At 33.5% G+C, this 23,108-nt stretch overlaps 5 protein-coding genes across 5 annotated transcripts; 2 read left to right on the top strand and 3 right to left on the bottom strand.

Annotated features, from left to right (window-relative positions):
• Nucleotides 1-720: 720 nt before the first annotated feature.
• LOAG_18526 (PE-PGRS family protein) lies at nucleotides 721-3,248 on the top strand (the record flags this gene model as incomplete). Its single annotated transcript, XM_020451189.1, has 8 exons — nucleotides 721-840; nucleotides 1,229-1,277; nucleotides 1,557-1,609; nucleotides 1,812-1,917; nucleotides 2,116-2,316; nucleotides 2,426-2,598; nucleotides 2,746-3,012; nucleotides 3,198-3,248. 8 exons carry the CDS (start codon nucleotides 721-723, stop codon nucleotides 3,246-3,248), a joined length of 1,020 nt encoding a protein of 339 aa, XP_020305052.1.
• A 1,661-nt stretch (nucleotides 3,249-4,909) lies between these two features.
• On the bottom strand, nucleotides 4,910-6,125 carry LOAG_04579 (hypothetical protein; the record flags this gene model as incomplete). The annotated part of the gene is made up of 3 exons (XM_003140116.1): nucleotides 4,910-5,074; nucleotides 5,269-5,362; nucleotides 6,049-6,125. 3 exons carry the CDS (start codon nucleotides 6,123-6,125, stop codon nucleotides 4,910-4,912), a joined length of 336 nt encoding a protein of 111 aa, XP_003140164.1.
• An 848-nt stretch (nucleotides 6,126-6,973) lies between these two features.
• LOAG_04578 (Lhx2 protein) lies at nucleotides 6,974-11,488 on the top strand (the record flags this gene model as incomplete). Its single annotated transcript, XM_003140115.2, has 7 exons — nucleotides 6,974-7,076; nucleotides 7,320-7,491; nucleotides 7,948-8,123; nucleotides 8,905-9,051; nucleotides 10,394-10,569; nucleotides 10,796-10,927; nucleotides 11,215-11,488. The coding sequence occupies 7 exons, from the start codon at nucleotides 6,974-6,976 to the stop codon at nucleotides 11,425-11,427; spliced, it is 1,119 nt and encodes a 372-aa protein (XP_003140163.1). The 3' UTR covers nucleotides 11,428-11,488.
• Nucleotides 11,489-13,065: 1,577 nt separating this feature from the next.
• Nucleotides 13,066-17,947, bottom strand: LOAG_04577 (ATP-dependent RNA helicase An3; the record flags this gene model as incomplete). The annotated part of the gene is made up of 12 exons (XM_003140114.1): nucleotides 13,066-13,150; nucleotides 13,341-13,532; nucleotides 13,811-13,951; nucleotides 14,226-14,503; nucleotides 14,624-14,805; nucleotides 15,329-15,527; nucleotides 15,819-15,995; nucleotides 16,144-16,326; nucleotides 16,817-16,951; nucleotides 17,056-17,133; nucleotides 17,305-17,404; nucleotides 17,886-17,947. 12 exons carry the CDS (start codon nucleotides 17,945-17,947, stop codon nucleotides 13,066-13,068), a joined length of 1,812 nt encoding a protein of 603 aa, XP_003140162.1.
• A 2,258-nt stretch (nucleotides 17,948-20,205) lies between these two features.
• LOAG_04576 (hypothetical protein) lies at nucleotides 20,206-21,677 on the bottom strand (the record flags this gene model as incomplete). Its single annotated transcript, XM_003140113.1, has 4 exons — nucleotides 20,206-20,362; nucleotides 20,713-20,858; nucleotides 21,094-21,221; nucleotides 21,590-21,677. The coding sequence occupies 4 exons, from the start codon at nucleotides 21,675-21,677 to the stop codon at nucleotides 20,206-20,208; spliced, it is 519 nt and encodes a 172-aa protein (XP_003140161.1).
• Nucleotides 21,678-23,108: the final 1,431 nt, after the last annotated feature.

Here is a 23,108-nt window from a genome sequence, read left to right as displayed (position 1 = left end):
GGAAATGTTTTGTAGTATCCGTTCTATCACTTAGGAGATAAAAGATAGAGCAAAGATTGTCGTTCGAATTGTCATACATTGTATATAACATTAATAGAAAATCATACTAGAAAGTCATTTGCAAAGCAACAGAATATTACTAAATCGCATTTAATTAGATTTGATTCAATTCATTTCAATTTAATTTGACTAAGTTAAATTTAAATTTAACAAAGCTTCATAATTATATTTAATTTTTTTTTTTTATTCCTTAGAATGAAGCTTTTTTTGCACGATATTATGCAAAATTCAAAATTTGGAATTTTGCATAAAGCAATAAAACAACTGTAATTCTACAATTAATTTGTTATTCTTATTAGAAATACAGCGTAAAGCAGCAAAATCCTTTTGCATCCTTTTGCCATTACGGTGATTAATTGGGTTACTGGCATTTTGTATCTTCCAAAATAATAAGGCTAGGATAAACCGTATCGGGAAATCCGGTGTTATTTCAGTTCAACTTGAAGTGAGATTACCGCCGTCAGTTCGACGAAACAGGCTTTCAGAAAAGTGTCACTGATTTTATCAGGCGATATTAAATTTTTGCGAAACTTGTCATTTCTAAACTTCCTACTTCATTTTCAAAGTTTCGTTTCAACCGCATTAATGATCTCATCTTATTATCTTATAGGTAACGAAGAAAAAAGCAGATAGGAAAGAGACCGAAAGGTATTAATAACGATGGATAAATTGAAATTGATTGAATCGCCGATATTTTTGATTTTGCATTTTGTATTAATGTTATACGTTGCCATAATCTATTCTACTAATTGCTGCGGCTCAAAAAAGGCTCCTCGTGAGGTTCGTTGAAAGTTTTTTTCCTTTCTTTAAAATTGATTAATTGATTTAATAATTGTATGGAAATATGCTTTTATGATATTCTTATCCAATTTTCAAATTATCGACAACATTATTTGGGCTAATTTAATGCGAATAGACAACTACCGTAATCATGAAATTAGTAAAAGTCGTAGTTTAACAATAAATGGCACTAACATTAAACGATCCATCACTTTCACTTACACTTCTTAATGTCATTATTTACTTATCTGTTTGTTCTTGTTTACTTTCCTAAGTGAATTACATTGAAAAAATCATGTTTAAATTAATGATAATTTTACTAAATGCTAATTAGCAGTAGTTACAATAGCTAATTATAATTTTTTTCAAGCTAATTTTTTTATTTCAGAAAAAGAAAAAAGTCCCGGGAGAACAAAAAGGAATCACTGATGGACAGGGTATGAAGTTTTATAATCGTTATGAACATTTATTAATTAATTTTTTCTTTTATTTGGTTTAAAAATCTATAATAATTAGGGATGTGAAAACTGTTATGGATAATATTAGAGTGTCCGGTTCACTGATGATAGCAATATGTGCTGAGTAGAAAATTTCGATTTTCATAGCTAAATTCTATGGAAATCGAAAAAGTTGCATCGAATGAAATCAAATTTTTTATTTCGATAACTTGAATGATTTTAAATTGAAAAATTAGAACTGATCAATCTGAATTACAGTTGCGCAGACACCAGGATTTGTAGCAGCTGCAGACGGAGGTCAACTTAATCAGGTAAGTTTCAGATTTACTGGAATTTATCAGGTGTCATTTGGACTGATTGATCTCTTAGTCCATTAACTGTTTTGTTTCCAATTATCGATTGACTAATTAATGAGTAGTTTTTTAGACTTTTGTTTTTTCAAGTAAGTGCGATTTCCCATTCATGATATGATAAGGTACGTGAAGTTTGAAATCAATAATATGATGATTTAAGGGTGGTGCTGTTCAGGGTGGTGCTGTTCAGGGTGGTGCTGCTCAGGGCGGTGCTGCTCCTCCTGCTGTAGAAATGCCACAAGCACCTGGACAGGGAGGTATGGCCGGTAAGTTAGTTTATACATGGATGCTAATTTTAATATCAGAGAAAGTATAGAATTTTGATTATAAGCTAACAATATTGTGAAAAAAAGACAATTCTTAGGGCTTAAGTTATATCAATGTGATAGCAGCTTTTGTATAAAAATACTGCATTCGGACTTTTGCGCTTTTTTTAAAATATGAAAATAATTAGCTAATTTTAGGAACATATGACCCGAACTATCAAACATTAGCTGGTGTGGGTGGTGAAGTATTTGGTGAAGATAAAAAGAAAGACGCTGGTTTTGGCGGTACTGCTGGTGGTGGTGGTGGTGGTGGTGGTGGTGGTGGCGGTGGCGGTGGTGGTGGTGGTGGTGGTGGTGGCGGTGGAGGACCACAAGCGCCAGCAGGCGGTGGAATGGCTGGTGGGTTTAATTGTCCGTGCATTTTAAAAGGATTTTCACGTTTGAAATGACTTGGTTTTAAATATTAAGGTAAATTAATATCATCAGAAAGTTTTAAAGAAATTTTCAGGGACTTATGATCCAAACTATCAGACGTTAGCTGGTGTGGGTGGTGATGTATTCGGTCAAGATAAAAAAAAAGAGGGTGGTGTTGGTGGAGGCGGTGGTGGTGGTGGTGGTACTGGTCCGCAAGCTCCTGCTAACAAAGATGAAAAAGCTGGCACATTTGATCCCAATTATCAGGTAAGTAGTCTTATTTTTAATGCTTTTAAATTTCTTAAATTTTTATGAGGAATACATTTTAAATTTCCACTTTACATGTCTCTAAATTCTACTCTAAATGTTTTAATTTGTTGAATTATATCATTCATGCCAAATAAAATATTCCAGACTTTGGCAGGAGTTGGTGGTGAAGTATTTGGGGCAGATAAAAAGAAAGAAGGCGGTGGTGGCGGTGGTGGTGGTGGACCAAAAGCTCCTGACAACAAGGATGTTAAAGCAGGAACATTTGATCCCAATTATCAGACACTAGCTGGTGTTGGCGGTGATGTATTTGGACAAGATAAGAAAGGAGCTGGAGGTGGTGGTGGCGGTGCAGGACCACGAGTTCCGGAAAATAAGGATGCTAAAGCCGGCACATTTGATCCCAACTATCAAGTATGACATTCCTTGAATGATCTTAAGTAGGAAGTCTTTTCCTTTGCTACTATTCTCTTCATCAAAAAGATAAAAGTGCTGTTAGTCAATTTCAATCTACCTTCACTAAGCCAATCGTTTCGTGACGAAGAAAATGAGACAATAAGCAATATTACCTTCCTCTTTTCATTTTAATTCTTTTTCAGACTCTTGCTGGTGTCGGCGGTGAAGTCTTTGGCGCAGATAAAAAAAAGTGAGCTAACCTTTATGAGCAATAATTTATTGGTGAAGAGAAAAAAGCCATCTGTACTCATATCATCATCACATTCATAACTATTTAATCAGGAACTTTATAATAATTCTACAAAAACTAATACTTCTAATGTGTGCGCTATAGTCCCATTTTTAGATCTTAAATTAATCACTGTTGAGTTAAAGGATCGTATAAAATCGTTGTTTACATCATAATAAATGATATCACTAAATCATAGAATTGATATTTTTCAATTACCTTAGCTACATTTAGTGATATTTGAAAACTGCATTAAATGTGTATATTTTGTTTATTTAGTGCAAATGAATCGATATTAAGTAAAGATATGTAATTGTAACGAAAAAATTGAATTTATATAATATCGTCCATATGGAATAAATTTTAACAAAATAATTTAAAAAAATAATATTTCCTTCCAAACTCAAAATTCTTATTCCAAATTACAACTTCCTTATGATCCTTAAACTTTATGCTGTATCATCAAAGCAACAAAAGATTTCAAAAGGAACCTTCATCTATTCCATCAAATATTCTACATTACCAAAAACCTCAATACTGCTAATATTGAATTTAAATATGCGCAAAATTCAGATAATGAGACTATTCCACAATTTATTAAACATTCACTCTTATGAACTATTACTGTAGCAATAATTATAAAGAAAAAAAAGCAGAATACATGCACAAACCTGACCCTGTGCTCTTCATCTTCTTCAGTTAATTATTAATTTGATGATAAAGAAAACGAATAAGCAGGTGTAACCATTCTTTTTTGCATTGTTTATTAACAAAAACAAAAATGGGTGATGAAATGAAATGTGCATTTCATTTCAAACTCAATGAATTCTACTATTCTTGAAAAAGTGAAATTTCATGTTTCATGAAAAATTCATATTTAATATGAATCATCAAGATTAAGAGTGGCGCAGATAGTACCTGTGGCGTAAACAAGTATCGTTGAATGATGGATCTATCTGTTGATACAATATTTTGTGCGGAGCCTCATTAATGACAAGGTATCCCAGAGTCGTCGGCTTATCCCTACTCATTTCACTTTGGCATGAAGCTCTTTCATAGAGCCTCTTTGAGTATCATCGCTTCGACTAGCTAGTCCAGTTGGCCAGGATAATGCACATCCCATTTCATGCTATTCCTAGCAACTTACACCTCATTCTGGCTACTCTTCCAATCACAATTTATCTAATGCTGTGCTATCATCTTTCAAGCATACGGTACCTCTATATCCACGTATACTTTTTCTTAAATGCTGCCATTTTGTTGCGCAATTGTTTGTAGCTTTCACTGAATTTTCTCTCCAAATACACTTAATTCATTTCATCACAGTCCCGCGATGACAATATTCTGGAGAACGGGATGATATTTTTCTCGTCATCCTATTGATGTTTCTTATTCAGCTCTTCCTTTTGCGACAATAAACTCAAATGACTTTATTACTCTATTTTAATTTTGTTTTAATTTTAATTTATTTCTACCATACTTCTATGCTTTGTTGGTTATATTGAAGGGTAAAAGAAAAAAATTTATGGAAATTACAGCTAAAAACAGAGCCAAGTGAAGATTGAATATAAGCAAAAGCAGTACAACGGACCCCTGCCACGAGGTCATCCCATCATCATTTCACCTTCATGACCCCTGCTGTACTCGACAACCTCTTTGTACCACATCTTTGCACCGGTGGTGCATTTGTGGACTGCTATTATTGGACATAATTATAAGTGCAAATTTACCATTCCTCTTCAATATTTGTTTGATCTGCTCGTTTACAGCCTTTGGATACTGTATTTCTTCCTTAAAATTATGGTTTCAAACTTTTAACTTTCTACTCGGTAATGAATCTTTCTTTATACGGCATTGTAGAAATGTTCAAGAAAAGTTTCGTGAGGCAACATAAAGTCTACAAGTTAATCTCCAAGCAATGCCGGTCTGGTCGAGAAATTTTTTCAAGTTCTCCGTAATCTTTGAATGGTATTTCGTGTTTTGACCACCAATGACCAGTATGGTGTTGATGTCCATTTATATGACAGCAAAAGAACAGCACGAGATAGGATTTGCTTAATCAATGTATATGGACAAACTCTAAAACTAGCTTTGTATTGGTTATTTACAGTGTCATAAACTATCTAATATACCATCAAAGAGAGTAAACGAATTTTTATGATGCTCTTAAATTTGCCAATGTGTTGAAAAGTTCGGATATGTTTGGGACTATTTTATGTTTCTTTGCCAGATGTATCATTCGTCAAGGATCAGGAAGAATGTGAAGTTGATTTAACTGTTTACCGTAATAAAAGAAGTGGGAAGCAAAAACTTCCTTAGGTTTAAAATTAAGGATGCTAACTAAGTAGCTTAACCTTTTCTTTGATTTCTATCGATAGATATAGTCTCTTTACATTCAAGAATTTAAAGTTGGTAATAAGCGCAGTAGTACTTGATCGTTGTAATTATCAGATCTTGCTATTTAAATAATTTGGTTTCACTGCAAGCAATGCCAATGGGACTTTTCCTTAATATTTTTTGGTGAAATTCTAAGACATTTGTAGTTAATTCTCTAAAACTTTCGTTTATTATATGTTTGCGCAACAGTACATGTTCCACTAAACTGCTGATTGTCACTGCATTGTCTCTTGAATGCAATTTGCATACTCCAATGGAAATATCACTCTTTGCATTAACACACCGGATTTTGTAAAAATAATATTATTTTTTCAGTAACTGAAAATAATTCAGATAAATTCGGTTTTGTATAGTTAGCAGTTTTTCACCTGCCATCTCTATGCTCGGTGTCAAATTGTAATCCGTTCCGGTCATTATCATCATTAAAACAAGCTGCAACGCACATTATCCTTCCTTTTCAAGTGTCCTTTCGAGAGTTTTAACTGGTCATTTATCCTCGCTTTCCTCTTGTCTCAAAATTCATCCTCAGTATCGACGCTGTTTACCAAACCCCAACTTCCTCCCTTTTATTCTATCATATCAAAATTGTAGCAGTTTGAATATAATCTATGATTGGACTTCTTGTCAACAATATGCTTTTGTAGTGATAATGACAGGTTTGAAGTTTTCTTTAATTGGCTCTCAAAGGTAAGGACGATTTAGAAGAAGGAAATGTCGCAGTTGTCACATAAACACAACTAAACATTGGTTAGTAATAACATAACATCGTGATATCGTTTGTTAAGAGTAGGAGATGGAAGAGATTGAGCCATTATTTGTTGGCGCAAAATTGCTGTTACACCTACTTTCATAATCCTCTTTCGATCCATGCAAAGCCGTACACTACCCCTCATATAACCCTTTCATACCGGATCAATTCGCTTGTCGTTTTTTTTTTAAACCTTATTGAACTTCATTCTCATTTCTGTTATAAAAAGGATTTTTATTCCCTAGAAATTTGCCAAAAACTGTCAGGGAATTTCAACATAATTTCGGTATCTTGCATGTATTCTCTGGAAATTTAACAGAATCCTACAAAATTTCCCAAATATATGACATTAAAAATTAATACGATCTAAATCAATTAATAAATCTCTGCCGGACTAATAAATATGTATAACGGTTGTAATTTCTGGAAATATCTTTTACGAGTATCAGTAAATATTTATGTAAAGTTATGTTAGTTTCACATGCGTATCGTTTGTTCATGCATTTTTCTTGCTTTCTGTAATATTCAATGCTAATTTCCGGATGATGTATTTGTCGTCTTTAAATGATAACACTCAAACCGGATCATCACCACCAATTCCAAGCGTTCCATCAACTTCAACCGCTTTATGCCAAGTTGCAACGGCAGGTAACCCTTCAGAGAAAGTAGATAGGAGTTCTTTTGGTTTGATCTTGTGATTTCAACACCTTTCAAGAAATAAATCACAACGAAAACTTTTTGTTCTACATTTAAAGTTAACAACAATTGGTAAGAAATATGTAAAGCTTCGATTAAATGACCATTCCGTCTATTTTTTCGACTGACCATTCTCACGTAGTCTTTCACGTCCTTTCCTCATGTCATATTTTGGAAATTTGTTGATAATAACAGGTTGTTGTGTATCCTGTTTGATTCCCATTACGGATCAGCATTTCCTGTTGATGAACGAACAAAGTTGGCACTATGATTGTCTACGTTGCTGTCTATGTCACTGCTCACTGCATAATACATCAACTTGCTACTACAAAGATGGAATGGTACTTTGTCGTGATGATTATCTCACGTAAGAAATTATTAGGTTTACTATCAGTACATAAAAGTTATCATAACTCGAAAGAATTTCAATTCATTTGAGCAAAAGTCTAAACATGATACATTACCACTTAACATTAAACATATTTAATTATAATGATTTATGTAAACGTTTGTAAACGCATATGCCTACACACTTACAATAACTTTATCATGCATGAATAAAAACTAACATTAAATCAAGCTGACTATGTAGTTCAAATATTCCTTTTTCACTTTTTGAACTTCTATCACTTGATGTAATTGGTTGTTGTATATTCCATTTTACAACTTATCTATCGAACAGCTTAAATGGTAATGGATTTTGAGGTCACCAAATATCATCATATAAATGTTAATCATTTTCTCTTTATCAGTTCATATCAAAAACGTTAAAATAAATATTTTCTGATGGAGATACCTTTAGATTCAGTTAAATCATTTGTAGTAAATACGGTAAACGTTGTGAGCGATGTGCTGCCATATTATGTGATGAAGATATTGTCATGCGAGTTAATGAAGCAATTTTTCATTTGGAATGTTTCACGTGTTACGTTTGTTCTGCACCACTTCGACCGAGTGAATTATTCATGATGGGATGTAACGGGACATTGTACTGTCACGGTGCTTATTTCTTTTCCATTATTTTTCATTAAGTTTTTAAAATTTACATCCATAGTGCTTATTTTGTTACAAAATAATGTCACGTTAAACTTTAACATTGACTTAAATGTTGATAATCTTTGAGAGTAAGACCCAGAAAGCTTAATTAGCTGTTACAAAAATTATGGCTGATAATTTTACTAAGACCATAGAAGATAAAAGTAAATGATAGTGAGATATAGATATGTGATCCTTGTACTTGTCCATAGATGGATTAAATAAATGATGAAAATTTGTAAATTTCCGAAAAGAATCCCTTTTCAAAGATATGATAAGGATGGATGAACGGATGGAATTTCATCTTCACTGCGTAAGTCATAGGCTACTTATAATCACATGAACGATGTCGTTAACTTTTTGTTGTTGGAATCACGACAAAACTTTTTGATCAAAATGCAAGGAATGAATTTTGAAATCAAGTGAATCAATAGAATACTTGAAATGAATTAATTCCTTGTATTGATTTCCAAGGAATTATTGACTAATTGATTGAATTGATTTCCTATTTCTTTACTTCTGCTATTATTAGTGGTTGGAAAGGATAGAGCAACGTGATTACAAAGATTAAGCAACCAGATTGAGCAACGTAATTTAGAACCGTGCGACACAAACTATTATTATTACTAAAATGAGATTAAATGTTTTCAAATATTTTAAAAAGTGTTTTTGAAAATTTTGATAGTAAAGATTGTGACATGTACTTTGTCAGTAATTCAGTAAGGAAATGATATTCAGGTTTCAGTGCATTTTGGTGCAATCAATATTACTAGTGATGATAGCTCTCTACGAACCACCGATTCATCCGAGATTTCGGTGCTACGAGGGAAAGAACGATGTCGGAAGTGGAAAAAGTCAACTGATGACATCGAGAGTACCACAGATAGTATTGGTTGGCACTGGTGTTTTTTAATTGATTTTTTCATTTGTGGGTAATTCTTCCATCCTTCCCTAGCAACTTCAGATAGCAATCGTCAACTGTTTGAATTGGCAGTAAACTAGTGGACAAGTAGAAAGTAGTATGACATGACAAGACAGTATGCTTCACTGGCTAGCTCGGGAATTTGGATTTCAATCATTGATAATGGCTTGAACAGTATCATATTTATATTCATTTGAAGCTACTTTTATTTACTCAAATTTTATCACTCAAGTAACTCGTTATCAAACATTTTTTATATTTTAAATACAAAGTAAAATCTTTGATCTTTTTTCAATTTCATGCTTTTTTGATGAACAAAACTGTTTAGAGAGGATTATTAAATTTTTTTTTCGCTAATAATTACCATATCATTTCGCAGAAAGAAAATGAAACCTAAACAGATAATATAATTTTGAAGCAATGAGAAATATAGAAAGGAAAAGGGAAAGAAAAAAAGAAGAAATTGAAGGAAGAATGTTTTAAGTTGCTGCAGTTCTATGTTAGAATTTGAAAGTATAAGATTTAGAAATGCAATAAAAATTATGAAAGACATCATTTGAGTGAGCTGATTCATATATAACTACCGTATCTGAGCGCTAATTGGAGGATGTGTGGAAAATATACGCTTTGTTAGCACACTCAAATAGCCGCTTTGTTCCTTGAAAAGAAGAATGGTTAGCATAGCTTAAGCTAGCTTAGTCAAGAAACAGATAGCAGTATTACTTATTTCAGTCATTCTAGGGGAATGACTGAAACCCCTCTAGTACTACGGTACACGTTTAAGAATGTCTTTTATTAAGGAGAAACGATGAGAGGTTCGATTTTTGTACCTTCTAGCCAAGTAAATTCTTGTAGTATTTTTGATGTGATATCAAATTACAAACAAATTTTACTTAAAAAGCAATCAAAATAAATGATTAAATGGCCGATAATCGGTGAGTCATTCTTCGGGAAGTTTGGTTTGATCACATATAGCCATGAACGCCATCATTAAGGAGACACACTAATAATGCTTGAGCAATGCTCATTATGGTATTTAACTGTTGATTTTTGAAACATTGAACACTTTCAAAATTAAACTACCTTGATTTGGCCTATTAGCGTAAGATGACATTCGTGTCTAACCCCGATTCTTGTCTGTTCCCATCTGCTCACTATTTTTGCTTCGTCACCAATCTTATTATCCGTAGAAATATCCCAGATATCCAGTAATGGACAAAGGGATGTGAATATTAGGATGGGAAATTAAGAGTTTTTCTCCGTCTTATTGGAATCTATTGGAATATCCAATAAAAAACGAATCAACTTGTAGATTGCATTGAAGAAGAAACGTTGAATATAACGCACAAATCAAAACGGATGCGTACCAGTTTCAAGCATCACCAGCTGAGGACAATGAAAAGTTATTTCAATTTAAATCATAATCCGGATGCTAAAGACTTGAAACAATTGGCACAAAGAACTGGTCTTACAAAGAGGGTTTTACAGGTGCTTTAAGACTCTTCAAATTTTAAAAAACCACATTTAATAAGTTTTGATTGAATGAAAGCAAAAAATTTCAATGAAAATATGCTATCGATATTTAATATTTATGAATATTACAGATGATACGGCCTGGGAAGCACTTCTAAGAGATCATGCAAACACTTCGTATATTAATATATGACAACATCAAAATATTATCGAATATTATTCAAAATGTCAAACTTTTCAGGTTTGGTTTCAAAATGCTCGCGCAAAATTTCGTCGTAATAGTATACAATGTCGTGAAGTTTGCAGTAACTCATCTCACGTATCATCTCTTCCAAGTACTTCGTTTCACGAATCAATCGAACCGGTTGAACCGGTATATTTTTTGGTCATTGAAAACTTATAAAGTGCAAAAGCTGTTGATATAAAGAAATAGGAAAAGATTAACTTAATCCCCCAATGCGAATTGTTGCATAAATCACTAGAACATTTCAAAAATCTTTTCTCACCTTCTGAAATATGACAAACTTAAGGACAGTCAAGTTCGATGGACGTCTTGCAATCCACTCTGTAATTCACAGGAATGGCAAAATCCTACAACCTTTCCTGCCATCGCAAACGACTTCAGTTCTGAGCTTGCACATGAAATTTATTGAATTCCAGATAACATGCAGCTCAACATGTGATTCCATGGAAGAATCATGGCAAACATCAGTAAGTCCGGAAGAAGGCAGTCAACGAGATGAACGATCCGGTAGCTCGAACGACGATAACGATCTAAACAACAGCAAAACTGAAACCGAAACAAGCGGCTGTATCAGTTCACCCGAGAAATCATTAGCTGAATATTTTGAAACGGACCCAGCATTGCTGTAAACTTATGTGAAAATAAAACATATATAGGATATTAATTCTAGTCATTTCCTTCAAATCCTTCAATAACACTTTCATTATAACATTAAAAAAAAGAAAGAAAAGAAAAATGGAATGTTCTGTCTTGTCACACCTCTCACTTGAAAAAACAAACCTTAGCATATAACAAAATGTAATCAGTAAAATTCCTCTTAAAGTATCATTATTAGAGAACAAAATCAAGTAATAGCAAAACATGAAGTAGAATGATTTTGCATCCCTAAAACATCAGAAATAGACATCGTATAAGGCACAAGCGCGAATAAGATACAGAGATCAATACGCTAGAGGTCATTTCTGATGCTATTTTGTGTAACTGTTTAAGATACAATTAGTATGAGCCAGTTGTTCAATTCACATTTCAGCAATGCAGTCCGTTCTTTTAAAAATTTCTCATAAGCATTAAGCATATCCCAGAATTACTATCAGTTAAATTTCTAATTCAGAAGTCTTTTTATCTCGCGTTTGACAGTTGTTAAGAATTAACAAATCAACTGATAATATTTTAAAACATTAACCAAGAGTGTCTGAAAAAATTCCTATGAGTCATACAGCACCTAGAAGTAATGACCAATTTCTGGCGGAATCTTCACACATTGAATGTTCTTAAAGAATTGAGAAATTTGATGAAAATGTGATAATACAGTAAATTAAAGGAATGTATCATAATATTGACCGACAAATATTACAAATCTTAAATGAATAAAGCCGATGAATCGTACCTGAAGAGGTATCTAAAAACAAAAAATGATACTGAGCTCCATGCACGTGCACCATAACAGTAGCGGAAGGGAAATGCTAAGAAGACGAAAGAAAATTTAACAAGCAATTAAATGAAAGAGATCCCAGATATTAATTAATTGAAACCTGACATGAATATGCAAAAGAAAAGAAATTTTTTCGAAAATAACGAGAAAATGAGATGAATATACATGAAAATGAATTTTGAACTGACTATAACTGAATGCATTTCAACCATTTTAGATTTATCCATTTTTAAAAAAATCCATTAATCTGATCATCTCAATACTGCCTTCCTTCGGAAAATTTATCTTTCGCTTCTCCAAAACCTCATATTTTTGACCAAAGTAATTAATTCCATCGATTGTATAAATTCCCCTGAATTTTTGAATGAGCTTTCAAATGCTTGGAAAAGCCTAAACAATTCATGCAATAATGAGTATCATATTTCTTCATGCGTGTATATTTAGTTGTGAAGATTTCAAAGGATACCTCCACAAACTCCTCAGATCAGCTGTAGAGTTGCTAAGGACACAAAAGAAGTATGACTCCCATGACTACATAAATTCCTTTTTCGAGCGTTATATATATATATATATTTAGTGAAATCAACTGCTTTGATCAGAAAAACGCTGATATTTATCGGTTTAAAATAGATTAAGATTTCAATAAACCAGCTCAAAGAAAGGTCTAGTTTTTATGTATCTCGAATTTAAAACTAACTCGAATCTAAAATCTAAACTAAATTTAAACGAAAGTTCTTAAAAAGTAGCAATCGTTAAGCCAAAATTTGAGCTTAAAAAGACGTTAAGAAAGAAACAATGAATGATCAAAGAACAAAACAAAAGAGATCAGATAAAATCAACGCTGCCAATTACCGAAAGCTGCCTGTGATGCCTGAGTTCCAAAAGGTACGCCATAAGCTGAAGTACCAGGTCGAAAAAACCTGAAATTTCTTCTCATCATTATTAACATGAAACAGCAGCACAAAATTAGAAGTATGAAATTTAATTACTGAAACTTCATCGTTTAGAAATAGAATTACGGCCCACTTCCATTATTTACTAAACTATAATCTGCTCCACTAATCAGATGGACATGCTATTTAAATGTGAAACTTTTTGAATTTTACTTACCCTCCACTCTGCGAAGTGCTAGCAATGCCACGCCAATAGTCAATGCTACTGATTGGAACAGATGGTATGAATGAAAAGGAATCTCCATGTGGTTGATAAATGCGACCTGCCTGAGGAGCCTGATACATATTGCTCCGGAAAGTAGCCGACGTTGTGCTTATAAAAGCACTTCGAGTATCACCATGATTGAAGCTAAAAATCATAGCTGATGTTGTGGGATATTTTAATAAAGCTGATGGAAAAACGGCCCTCAATCAACTCTTAACTTTTATGTTCAGTGCCTACATCATCAGATAGGACAAGACCAATATTAATAAGTGCTAATTTATATAATATGAACAGTCAGTAACAACTTTTCCATGTGAAATTTTGCTTGTTGACTGTGCCAAATTTATAGGACAGGATCGGGAAGTAATACGAGCAGACCGTGAAAAATTATAGATTGAATTAAATTTATAGAAAGAACTTACGATGAATGAAAGTTGCTTGGTGTTTGATCATACCAGGAAGAACTCGATTCTTTCCCAAACTCTTGCATAACAGGTGTAGGACGGTTGTAACAAAATGAGTTACTTGCAGTATTTAAACGATGATCATGTCCACCAAAACGTCTGAAAATAATCAAATAGTATTTCTCCTGTAGTTCAACGAAGCATGGGTAAAAGACCGAAATAGTTAATTAAGGGTCATCGGTTACTATAACACTAATAACTGCGTTCTGGCTTCAACCCTACCCTTTCAATGAAAGAGACTGTGACAGTATTTGAATCTCGGAGGAAATTCTTCACTAAGTACCTTAAAAGTATCTTAGATGAAACGCCAATTTTTCACGAACAGGAAATAGTTGTTAAATATAAATACAAAAACATGGAATTGAAAAGAAACCCTCCGGGCGTCCTATCGTAATATTTAGAAGCGCTTCTGTAGCTTTTCCTAGACATTTTCTCCAGCCATTCCGGCACTTCCTGATTAGATTCAACCAAAAGATCCATCAAATCGCGACTTATATTACGATTTCGATCCGTGAAAAATGAAGTTGCTAATCCAATATTTCCAGCACGCCCTGTACGGCCAATACGATGAACATACTCGTCAATATCAGTGGGAAGATCAAAATTGATCACATGCTTCACATTTGGAATATCAAGACCTCTGGCTGCCACCTAAATTTACATCATAATACGAAAGGAATCCGTTCTCCTATAAGAACTGCAACAACAACAGTAAATGAATGTATTTTTTTGTTGAATTTAATTTCATGCAAGTATGAAAAGAAATCTTACAGCTGTTGCAACTAATATGTTTGTCTGTCCGGATCTGAACATTTCCAAATGGCGTTCTCTTTCGTATTGCTTAAGATCACCATGGATGGGCATAACATTGTAGTTATTGCGCTGAAGATACCACGCCAAATCATTCGCGCCCCGTTTCGTTTCAACGAATACTAAAGCAAGTCCTCTGTTCACTGAAAATTGTATAATTTAGCTCTGGAATATTTATTTCAAAAAAAAAAAACGATTGCTATTGTACTGCTTGTATTTAAAGTAACTTAATTTATTCTCAAGTTGCCAGATCTTCAAGCTTTAGAAAAGTGTAATGACAGTTCCAAAAATTTTAAACAAGCAAGATACTGCCATACGCTAGCTTCGAACACTAGAAGAATTGATTTAGTCATTGGATAAATTCAGAATCAAACAAATGACTGGACAGAATATATCTTGTGACTACTCTTAAGAAGATGAGCACAAGTCGCATTGGGCGTGTGTTGCGAACTGACCTAAGAGACTCATGAATTTATTGTTATTTCTTTATCTTCAAACAAACCAAAGTTCACCGAGCTTCTTCTCAAATCATTGAGCTTGTGTAAAATGGAAATCCCAAAGCAGGTAATAATTATTAACCCGATAACTAATGTGTATATATATGTAATATATATATATATATATATATATATATATATAACATTTTTCATATATAGAAAGGAGCACCATCAATATCGAGAAGTTCCATCAGTAAACGCTTCTTATCATGCTCTTCCACCCAAATAATTTTTTGAACAATATTTTCAGATGTTGAACCGACGCGGCCAACAGCAAGAAATACATAATTTGCCATAAGAAAATCCTGTGCCAATATCTGGATTTCTTTTGGAAATGTAGCAGAAAACATTGCAGTGACGCGCTGACCCTGAAAACGTTTACCCCTGGAAAACATCATACTGTGGAATCTACCGAGCCAGATAATATTCCAGAAGATCAAAGGAAATTTTGAAGATAATGCGCCTACCGACCATAAGTATCAAATCGCCTGAATCATTTTTAATCGCTATTAGACAGAGAGAATGAACCGATAGCTCACACTTCGATCTCTTTATGGAAGATGTATCATCACGACTATCCACATATGATTACGCTATCAGAGAAAGTACGATGAATAAGACACCGCAAAATGAAAAGAACAATACTAAAAAAATAAAACCTTTTTGGGCATCGAATGACACTCCACAATTTGCCGAATTTGAGGTTCAAAGCCCATATCAAGCATTCGATCTGCTTCATCGAGTACCAAAAACCTACAATCATGAAGGGAGACGACATTCTGACTCATCACGTCCAACAAACGTCCCGGTGTGGCAATGAGCAAATGGCATCCGAGCTAAAAAATTAATCTAATTATATGTTTATCCAATTCAAAGTCTAAATTTCAACTGGTTGAAACAATGATTATATGATTAACACGGAGATTACGAAACCGTGTGATTACAAAATGATTACGAAATCATAATATTTCACCAACACCATACCGTTAATTTTTGCACTTGATCACGATAATTTTCACGACCACCATAAAGTACGGCAGATATAACGTTGGTCCGATAAGCAAATTTCAAAGCTTCCTTATGAGTTTGCATAGCCAGTTCACGAGTTGGTGATAATATCAGCACAACTGGGAATACTGTACGACGACTGGTGCTCATGACTTGTGGCTGCAAATAATTCAATAAATAGATGGAAATTAGAAGCCCAAAAAAAGGATAAAAATGAGCGGATTAAAGTACTGGAAAAAAAAGCCTGGAAACCTTGCTTTTTCTAACCGAAAATAAGCTAAAGAAAAGCAGTATAATAGAAAAACAAACAATGATACTAATGCTGACAGAACAAACATTAACTTCCGAAAAATATTCGTATGTTTATTTTAGGTTCGAAGGGCCTGCTCTTTAATTTATTCAAGAAGACATCCTTGCATCTTTAATTCACTTCGATATCATTTTAGCTTGTTTCAGGATTTGGGAAAATATTTTTGTCTCTCGGTATTGACCATATCTACCACCACCGCACCTTGACGGACTATCTCAGCAAGATTTAGCTGAAGCAGATCGAGTATAAAAACTAAGATTCTACAAGTTGAATCAAAAACACGGCACATTAACTAATAAAAAAGGTAAGTTTTGTTGCGATGGTTTCGAATTTACCTACCATTCTCATTGTAGTCGACTCATTTCGAATGATGTGATTGATAACTGGCACTAGAAAAGCTGCAGTTTTTCCTGAGCCGGTCTGTGCGCAAGACATCAGGTCACGGCAACTCAATAAACTTGGAATAGAATATTTCTGAAAACGGAGAAAACTGATAAGTTCAGAGTACTAACAAATTTTCAAAAGTACAAGTGCGAAATCTCCAAATCTCCCAAGCGGTGAATGGAAATTAAATATACTTGGACTGGGGTTGGTTTCGTATATCCTGATTTCTTGATATTTTCCTGAATCAAAGGATGCAACTGCAGTTCGTCGAACTAAAAAAGTTGACAAAAAGGTAATGACTGCCTATAAAATGTTTATAGACGGCAAACGAGAAAACATATAGGAAGTAGGGAAGTTCACAATATCACTATTTTAAACTCATTCCTTTTCATTTGAAAGTTTAAAAATCTAAATCACTGGCTTTTGAAGGAACGAAACATTACCACTGTGCACGGGCGTGGCACATCACTGCCTGTTGCCTCAACCGGTATTTCTTCATACTTGTCGAAATTGATCCCACAATTAACGCCGGAGAACAAGTCGCTAAAGACAAAGTTGATGAAAAAGCGATATCAGTGAAGCAGAGGAACAATCCATTTCCTATTTTATTTCCAATTCATTTTATAATTCATTTTCTCAGAACAATTTATTTCCACTCTTAGATCACGACAATGAATTACAAAGAAAAGTACAAAAGAAATGACAACAAATTAAATAAGATAACGAACAAGCTTGAATAAGATAAGTGGCAAATATAAGCTTGAAAAGAAAAGTAGTAAGGTTCAAAGAAAAAGATGGATGACAAGTTACAACTACTATTTTGCAGTGGTCTAAATCTTCATCTCTGAAGACTGACATGATGGAATTGGAATATTCTAAGAATAGTTGCAATAGTCATCTCGCAACTTGATCTCAAAGCACTTTAGTAATATAATGTGCAATTTTTAGTAATATAATACTGCTAATCTAATTATGTTTCTGTTATAACATTCAAATTTTATAACACGCAAAAATAGCAAATTACCGTTCGACAGTCTCATTTTGAGGTCCTTGTTGTGACCAGATGTTATCCGATGTTGCATTCATATCGCTATCGATACTCGGAAATCTAAGAACGACAAACGAATGAACATAATCAGAATTGTCTTCTCATCCCTTAGCATGAATTCATTCCGAGCAACCTTCAGATGGTGGGACGATCGGAATGAAGGACTACAACCAATAACCCGATGCTCGGAAATCTAAGAACGACAAATAAATGAATATAATAAGGATTTCGAATGAACATAATAGAACAAATTAATGTAAAAGTTATTATTAGATCCAGAACAAGTCCACTATGCATGCAAAAAACGTTCCGACATTGCACACCAGTTTTTGGCTGAAACAATGAAATTACCATGAGCTGAAAAACTGAATTCGGTAAGTAGGAATGAACTGAAAAATAGAACTGGAAATATTATATTCACAGCATTGAAACAATATAATAAAAATATTGAAAAGAAACCGAGGTAGAAGAGATTTGAAATAAGATTCAGACAGTTTTTAATGTCGCCTGGATCTGGTTGACAGGCTGAATTGATACACGCCCAGAAAGCAAGTAAAGGACTAGAAAATTATAAGCTGCAATTCAGCTCATTCTCAATGCAGACAGTTGCGAGATGTTCGGCAATATGCTTCTATGTAAGGAAAATATAACGAAATCAATTGAGGAAGATGTAAGAAGATTAAAAAGTTGTGGATACAATGATTAGATATGCAGGAACTTTTATCCTCATATCATTCTCTGAATATCAAAATAACAGTTCCATTGTATAATTTCCCAAAATACCAAAACAATTTTGGGCAAAGCTAAGTCATCCAAAACTTCCCATATTTAAAAATTGAAAGTGCTTTAAATTAAAAAATAAGATAAATATGTAAACAAATACCCGCCGCTAGCCGTATACTGACTGGGGAAAAATCCTTGCCCGATCATTATATAAGATACTGTCCAACTTCTAACCAAAGAAAGAATACTCGATAACGATAATAATACAGTTGCCTTTCACTTGCAATTGCCCTTCACCTAAATCTGAAGTACGGTTCAGTTAAAAATGAAGAAAAAAACCGCAATACTTGCTATATGTATCACATTCAACACTGTCAAAACGACTGCTGCACTTTTATCCTTCAAATAATTACGTTAAATTTCGTTTTAGCAAACGCAAAGAAATTTGCATAAAAGACGAGCGACAGACTACGACCAATATTTTAGAGTTGTCCGTATGACCACTGCTTTTATGCAAATTAAGAGTGAAAGATGAAGCAGTAACTTCTCGTAATGATGAAGGGAAAGAGGAATGATTCAAAAAGCGATAAAAATTCAAAACGGATAAGAATAGCTTAGTAAGATCAGACTAGGTTGAGGACATAAGAAGTAAAAGCAAAACGTTTGTTTTAAGCAAAAGCACTGAATAACCAAAACTGAATAACCAGGAAAACTAAGCTTTAAAAACATAGCAAATTTGGGTGAAGGCTGTGTAAACTACATCTAATCGTGGTATGCAAATGCCGACGACCATAGCATGCATATGGATATCTGTAAACTGAGATATATAAACATAGTTATGGAACAAATAATGGAGAAAATATTGAAAATGACGAATTCTAGATCAAAAAAAAGCAATAATGAACTTTAAAATAAACATTTATTTTTGCATTTATTACAAAAACATTCATTTTCGAAATAATGTACATAGTATACATGTAAATAGTAATATCCTAACGAATATGAGAAAAAACAGAAAACTAATCCAATTATTAGAAAATTAATATTTTTGAATTACATAAAGGCTTGAAATCTCTATTCTCTACGGATATTTCAATGCGACAAACAGTGCTAGCGATGACAAATGCAAGCGTATCTGAGAAAAAGACAAGTTGTTAGGAATAAAGGGCAAACAATCTGATACGATCACACTAAATCACCATAAAATGTTGTAATCTCTGCAATTAAAAAAACAGAAACAATACTAATAAAAGAATAACAGTTGTTGGATTTCAACTGCTGCGATTAGTGCAAGGAACAAGGTATTGAAGAAGGCTGTCCAAAATTGCTTTTGATAATAATCCGGGTAAGGAATACAGAAATAAGTGGTACAACAAAGTCCTGTCCTGATTCTTGTGTTTTTTCTAGTTCTTGTTACAATTAACAGAATTTAAAAGGTATAGGAGCTGCTTTTGAAGTTGCTTTGGATGCTTAATGATGAATTTAAGACTTGATATTGTGTACATTTCAACTCAACTAAACTCTTCGAGAAAACTAAATGAAAAAATTACCATCATTTTTATCATCGAAACCACTACTTTTCGTAAATTCCCGCCGAATAGAACTTCCTTATTGAAGACTCCATACCTATCTCAACAGCTGTATCAATTGGTTTCACGATGAATGGGATAGTACATAATCCCAGTAGTGTTGATGTAAGTTTTTGTATTTTCAATGGCCACTTTGTTGACCTTCAAATTATGCAAATAGTTACAGTAACTTTAATAAAGATCAGAATAAAAGATTACATGCCATAATGGCAAATTTTCAAAGAAATAAATCGTTATATTTGAGGGATTAATGTCAGAAAGACCAAAAAGTCTGGTTGGCACTTTCATTAGAGCACGCCATTAGATGTTATGTTGATCAAAAAGTATTAGGGTTATCAAATATAAAATATTCCATTTTCTATTATCGAATATCATTTACCTATAACTTGGCACCTAACATATTTTCCATCGTTTTCACATTTTTACATAAGATACACTTTTTTTAGGAACTAAAAGTGACGAAATATAAATTTCCGAAACAAATGGCTAACCAGCTAAGCAGTTTAGTGGATAAATAACAAACACGATTGATCATAAATCCTGGGATGACAACAGATGCCAAACTTTGCCAGATTAATGTATCGATGGCTCGGAAAGCAACGGCTCGAGACCGTTCCTTATTGTTCAGATAATTCAACTAAAATCAACTTCCCCAAAGGTATTATTAATCAAACAATACCATACAATTTGAAAAATGAATTATTAAAATTATTTGTTAATCATAGCATACATTTTTTATGAACCTAGTATTACTATAACGTGAGCTTCCCGAGGAGTCTCATAATGCAAAGTGTTCGACTGCTTCGTTTTATCTATTGGAAATAGATCTAGAAATAATTGGATCATTTAGAAAGTTAAACGAATAATTTAACCTGATAAGTCTTTCGACTTTTGTCAGCTGTGTCAGAAAAAACGTAGCCCATTGCAACAACATATGATAATCGTACTGCATTTGCTGGTATCCATGCACGAAATGCTTCGCCAATTTCATTGGCATAGCCTAAGATTCCGAAAATCTAAGCAACAAATAAGGAGCAGCATTATTCTTAATGACGTAAAATAAGTTGAACATACAAATAAGTCCATAGTTTGTCGTAGATAAGTCTACCAAGTTTACCAAGATAAGTATTTTTTCCAGTGTACTACTACAAACATCTTGAGAGTGAAACATGAAATCTTAAAAGTGAATTCTGGTCTTTAAATGAAATCTATAAAATTAAGATGAATTTAAGAAATTTAAGAACTTTAGAATAAAACAAGTAAAAAAATGCTATTTTTGATGGCGTACGTCCTACTAGTCGTCCCGACCATTTGTAATATATCTGAGACAACAGTACAGTGAAGTTATGTAGAACTTCCACAACTTACCAAGAAATCGTATTGCGGTATCGCGGTAGATGTCTACTTCATGCAAATCTTCCTGAGCTTTATCATAAATTGTTAGTTTATTCACCATTGCTGTATTACTGTATTAAATCCTGAAATATTTCAGAGATCCCATCACTCCCACTCAGGTGATCACACGAAAAAACGTAGTGTGAATCGCAGATGTCTATAGCTTTATGTGAATTCAATGTCAACTGCAAATAATTCATGATATGTATCTATGAACTTTTCCTTCGATCAGAGGATGATCATTACTGACAGAGTTCAATTAATCGATTACAGTAGGCCAAAACGATAAAGCGGTATTTTCACAAAAATAACTTGGCATCCTATTTTCGACGAAAACTGCAGTTTATCCTTGGTACAAGCCTAAAATCCACCAAAAAAAAACATGCTACACTGCAGCTGCATCCGATGTATGCTCGCACCAGGATATTCTTGTAACCGATTGCTAAATTCGAAATACATTGCTACATTTGCAGTTATTACCGACCGTTCATCTACTTTTCACTCACATGTCGTTACCATTCTAGTTTTGCCTAATGCTACGTTTATGTATTTAAGCTTGCCTACGAACGACCTCCCAATCAATACCGAAAACATGCACTGTCATGATTTCTCCGTGCATTATGAGATTTCGTAAGACGGTCTGGCAATCAAAATTTTCGGTCATATTTCACGCAACGACTGTGGGAATCACCAAATTCTTCGTCAGTATCACTAACTGATAAAGGAAGAGTGAAATTCTGCATCCTTTCTGCAAATTGCATCCTTTCTGCAAAATTTCTGCAAATTGCATCCTTTCTGCAAAATTTCTGCAAATTTACAGTACTCCAGAAATTACGTGAGGATACGCAAATCTTTACGTCAAAAACTACATGAAACGTCAAGAATTACATTAGCTACATGAGAAATCGATGCAATAATCAGAAAAGATCACAAAAAATTATTATAAACTACCACAACAACTTCGTTTCTACTCAATCAACCATTGATGGTTCAAATTTCCTGCCAAAAATTGTTAATACAACACAAATATCGCAGGTTAAATGCGAAAGTACACACGTATGGAGGCTTCATTTTAGTAGGTAAGTAAATATCTTAGAAGGTATAACGCTGAAAACTAAAGCTTATCGTACCGTAATCCAGGAAGTATCGCTGATCGCTGTAATAATTTACAAGTAACTATGATCAGCTGAATGACGGATTTTTCCTTCACCCTAAACCATGCAATTTCTGAGAGTTTAAAGGAAGTACACAAAGTGAATATTGAAATTATTTGCTAAATTGTTCCACAATCTTGAAAATATTTGCTCACAGATCAATGCTGATCGTTGCAATGTTTGGAAAATTGGAATCATCGGCAGCTATATCACCAAAAAAGGGACAAACTGATGCGGCGCTCCCACTAAAATATCTTTACAAATTTTGTAGATAACATATTTAAGTTAAACAAAAGAATGAACTGTTGGGCAAAACGAATGGCAAAATAAATTTTTTT

Source organism: Loa loa (genome assembly GCF_000183805.2).
Source record: "Loa loa unplaced genomic scaffold supercont3.344, whole genome shotgun sequence".
Taxonomy (NCBI): Eukaryota; Metazoa; Nematoda; class Chromadorea; order Rhabditida; family Onchocercidae; genus Loa; species Loa loa.
Note: the sequence above shows the minus strand (reverse complement) of the source record. Positions and strands in the feature narration are given on the sequence as shown.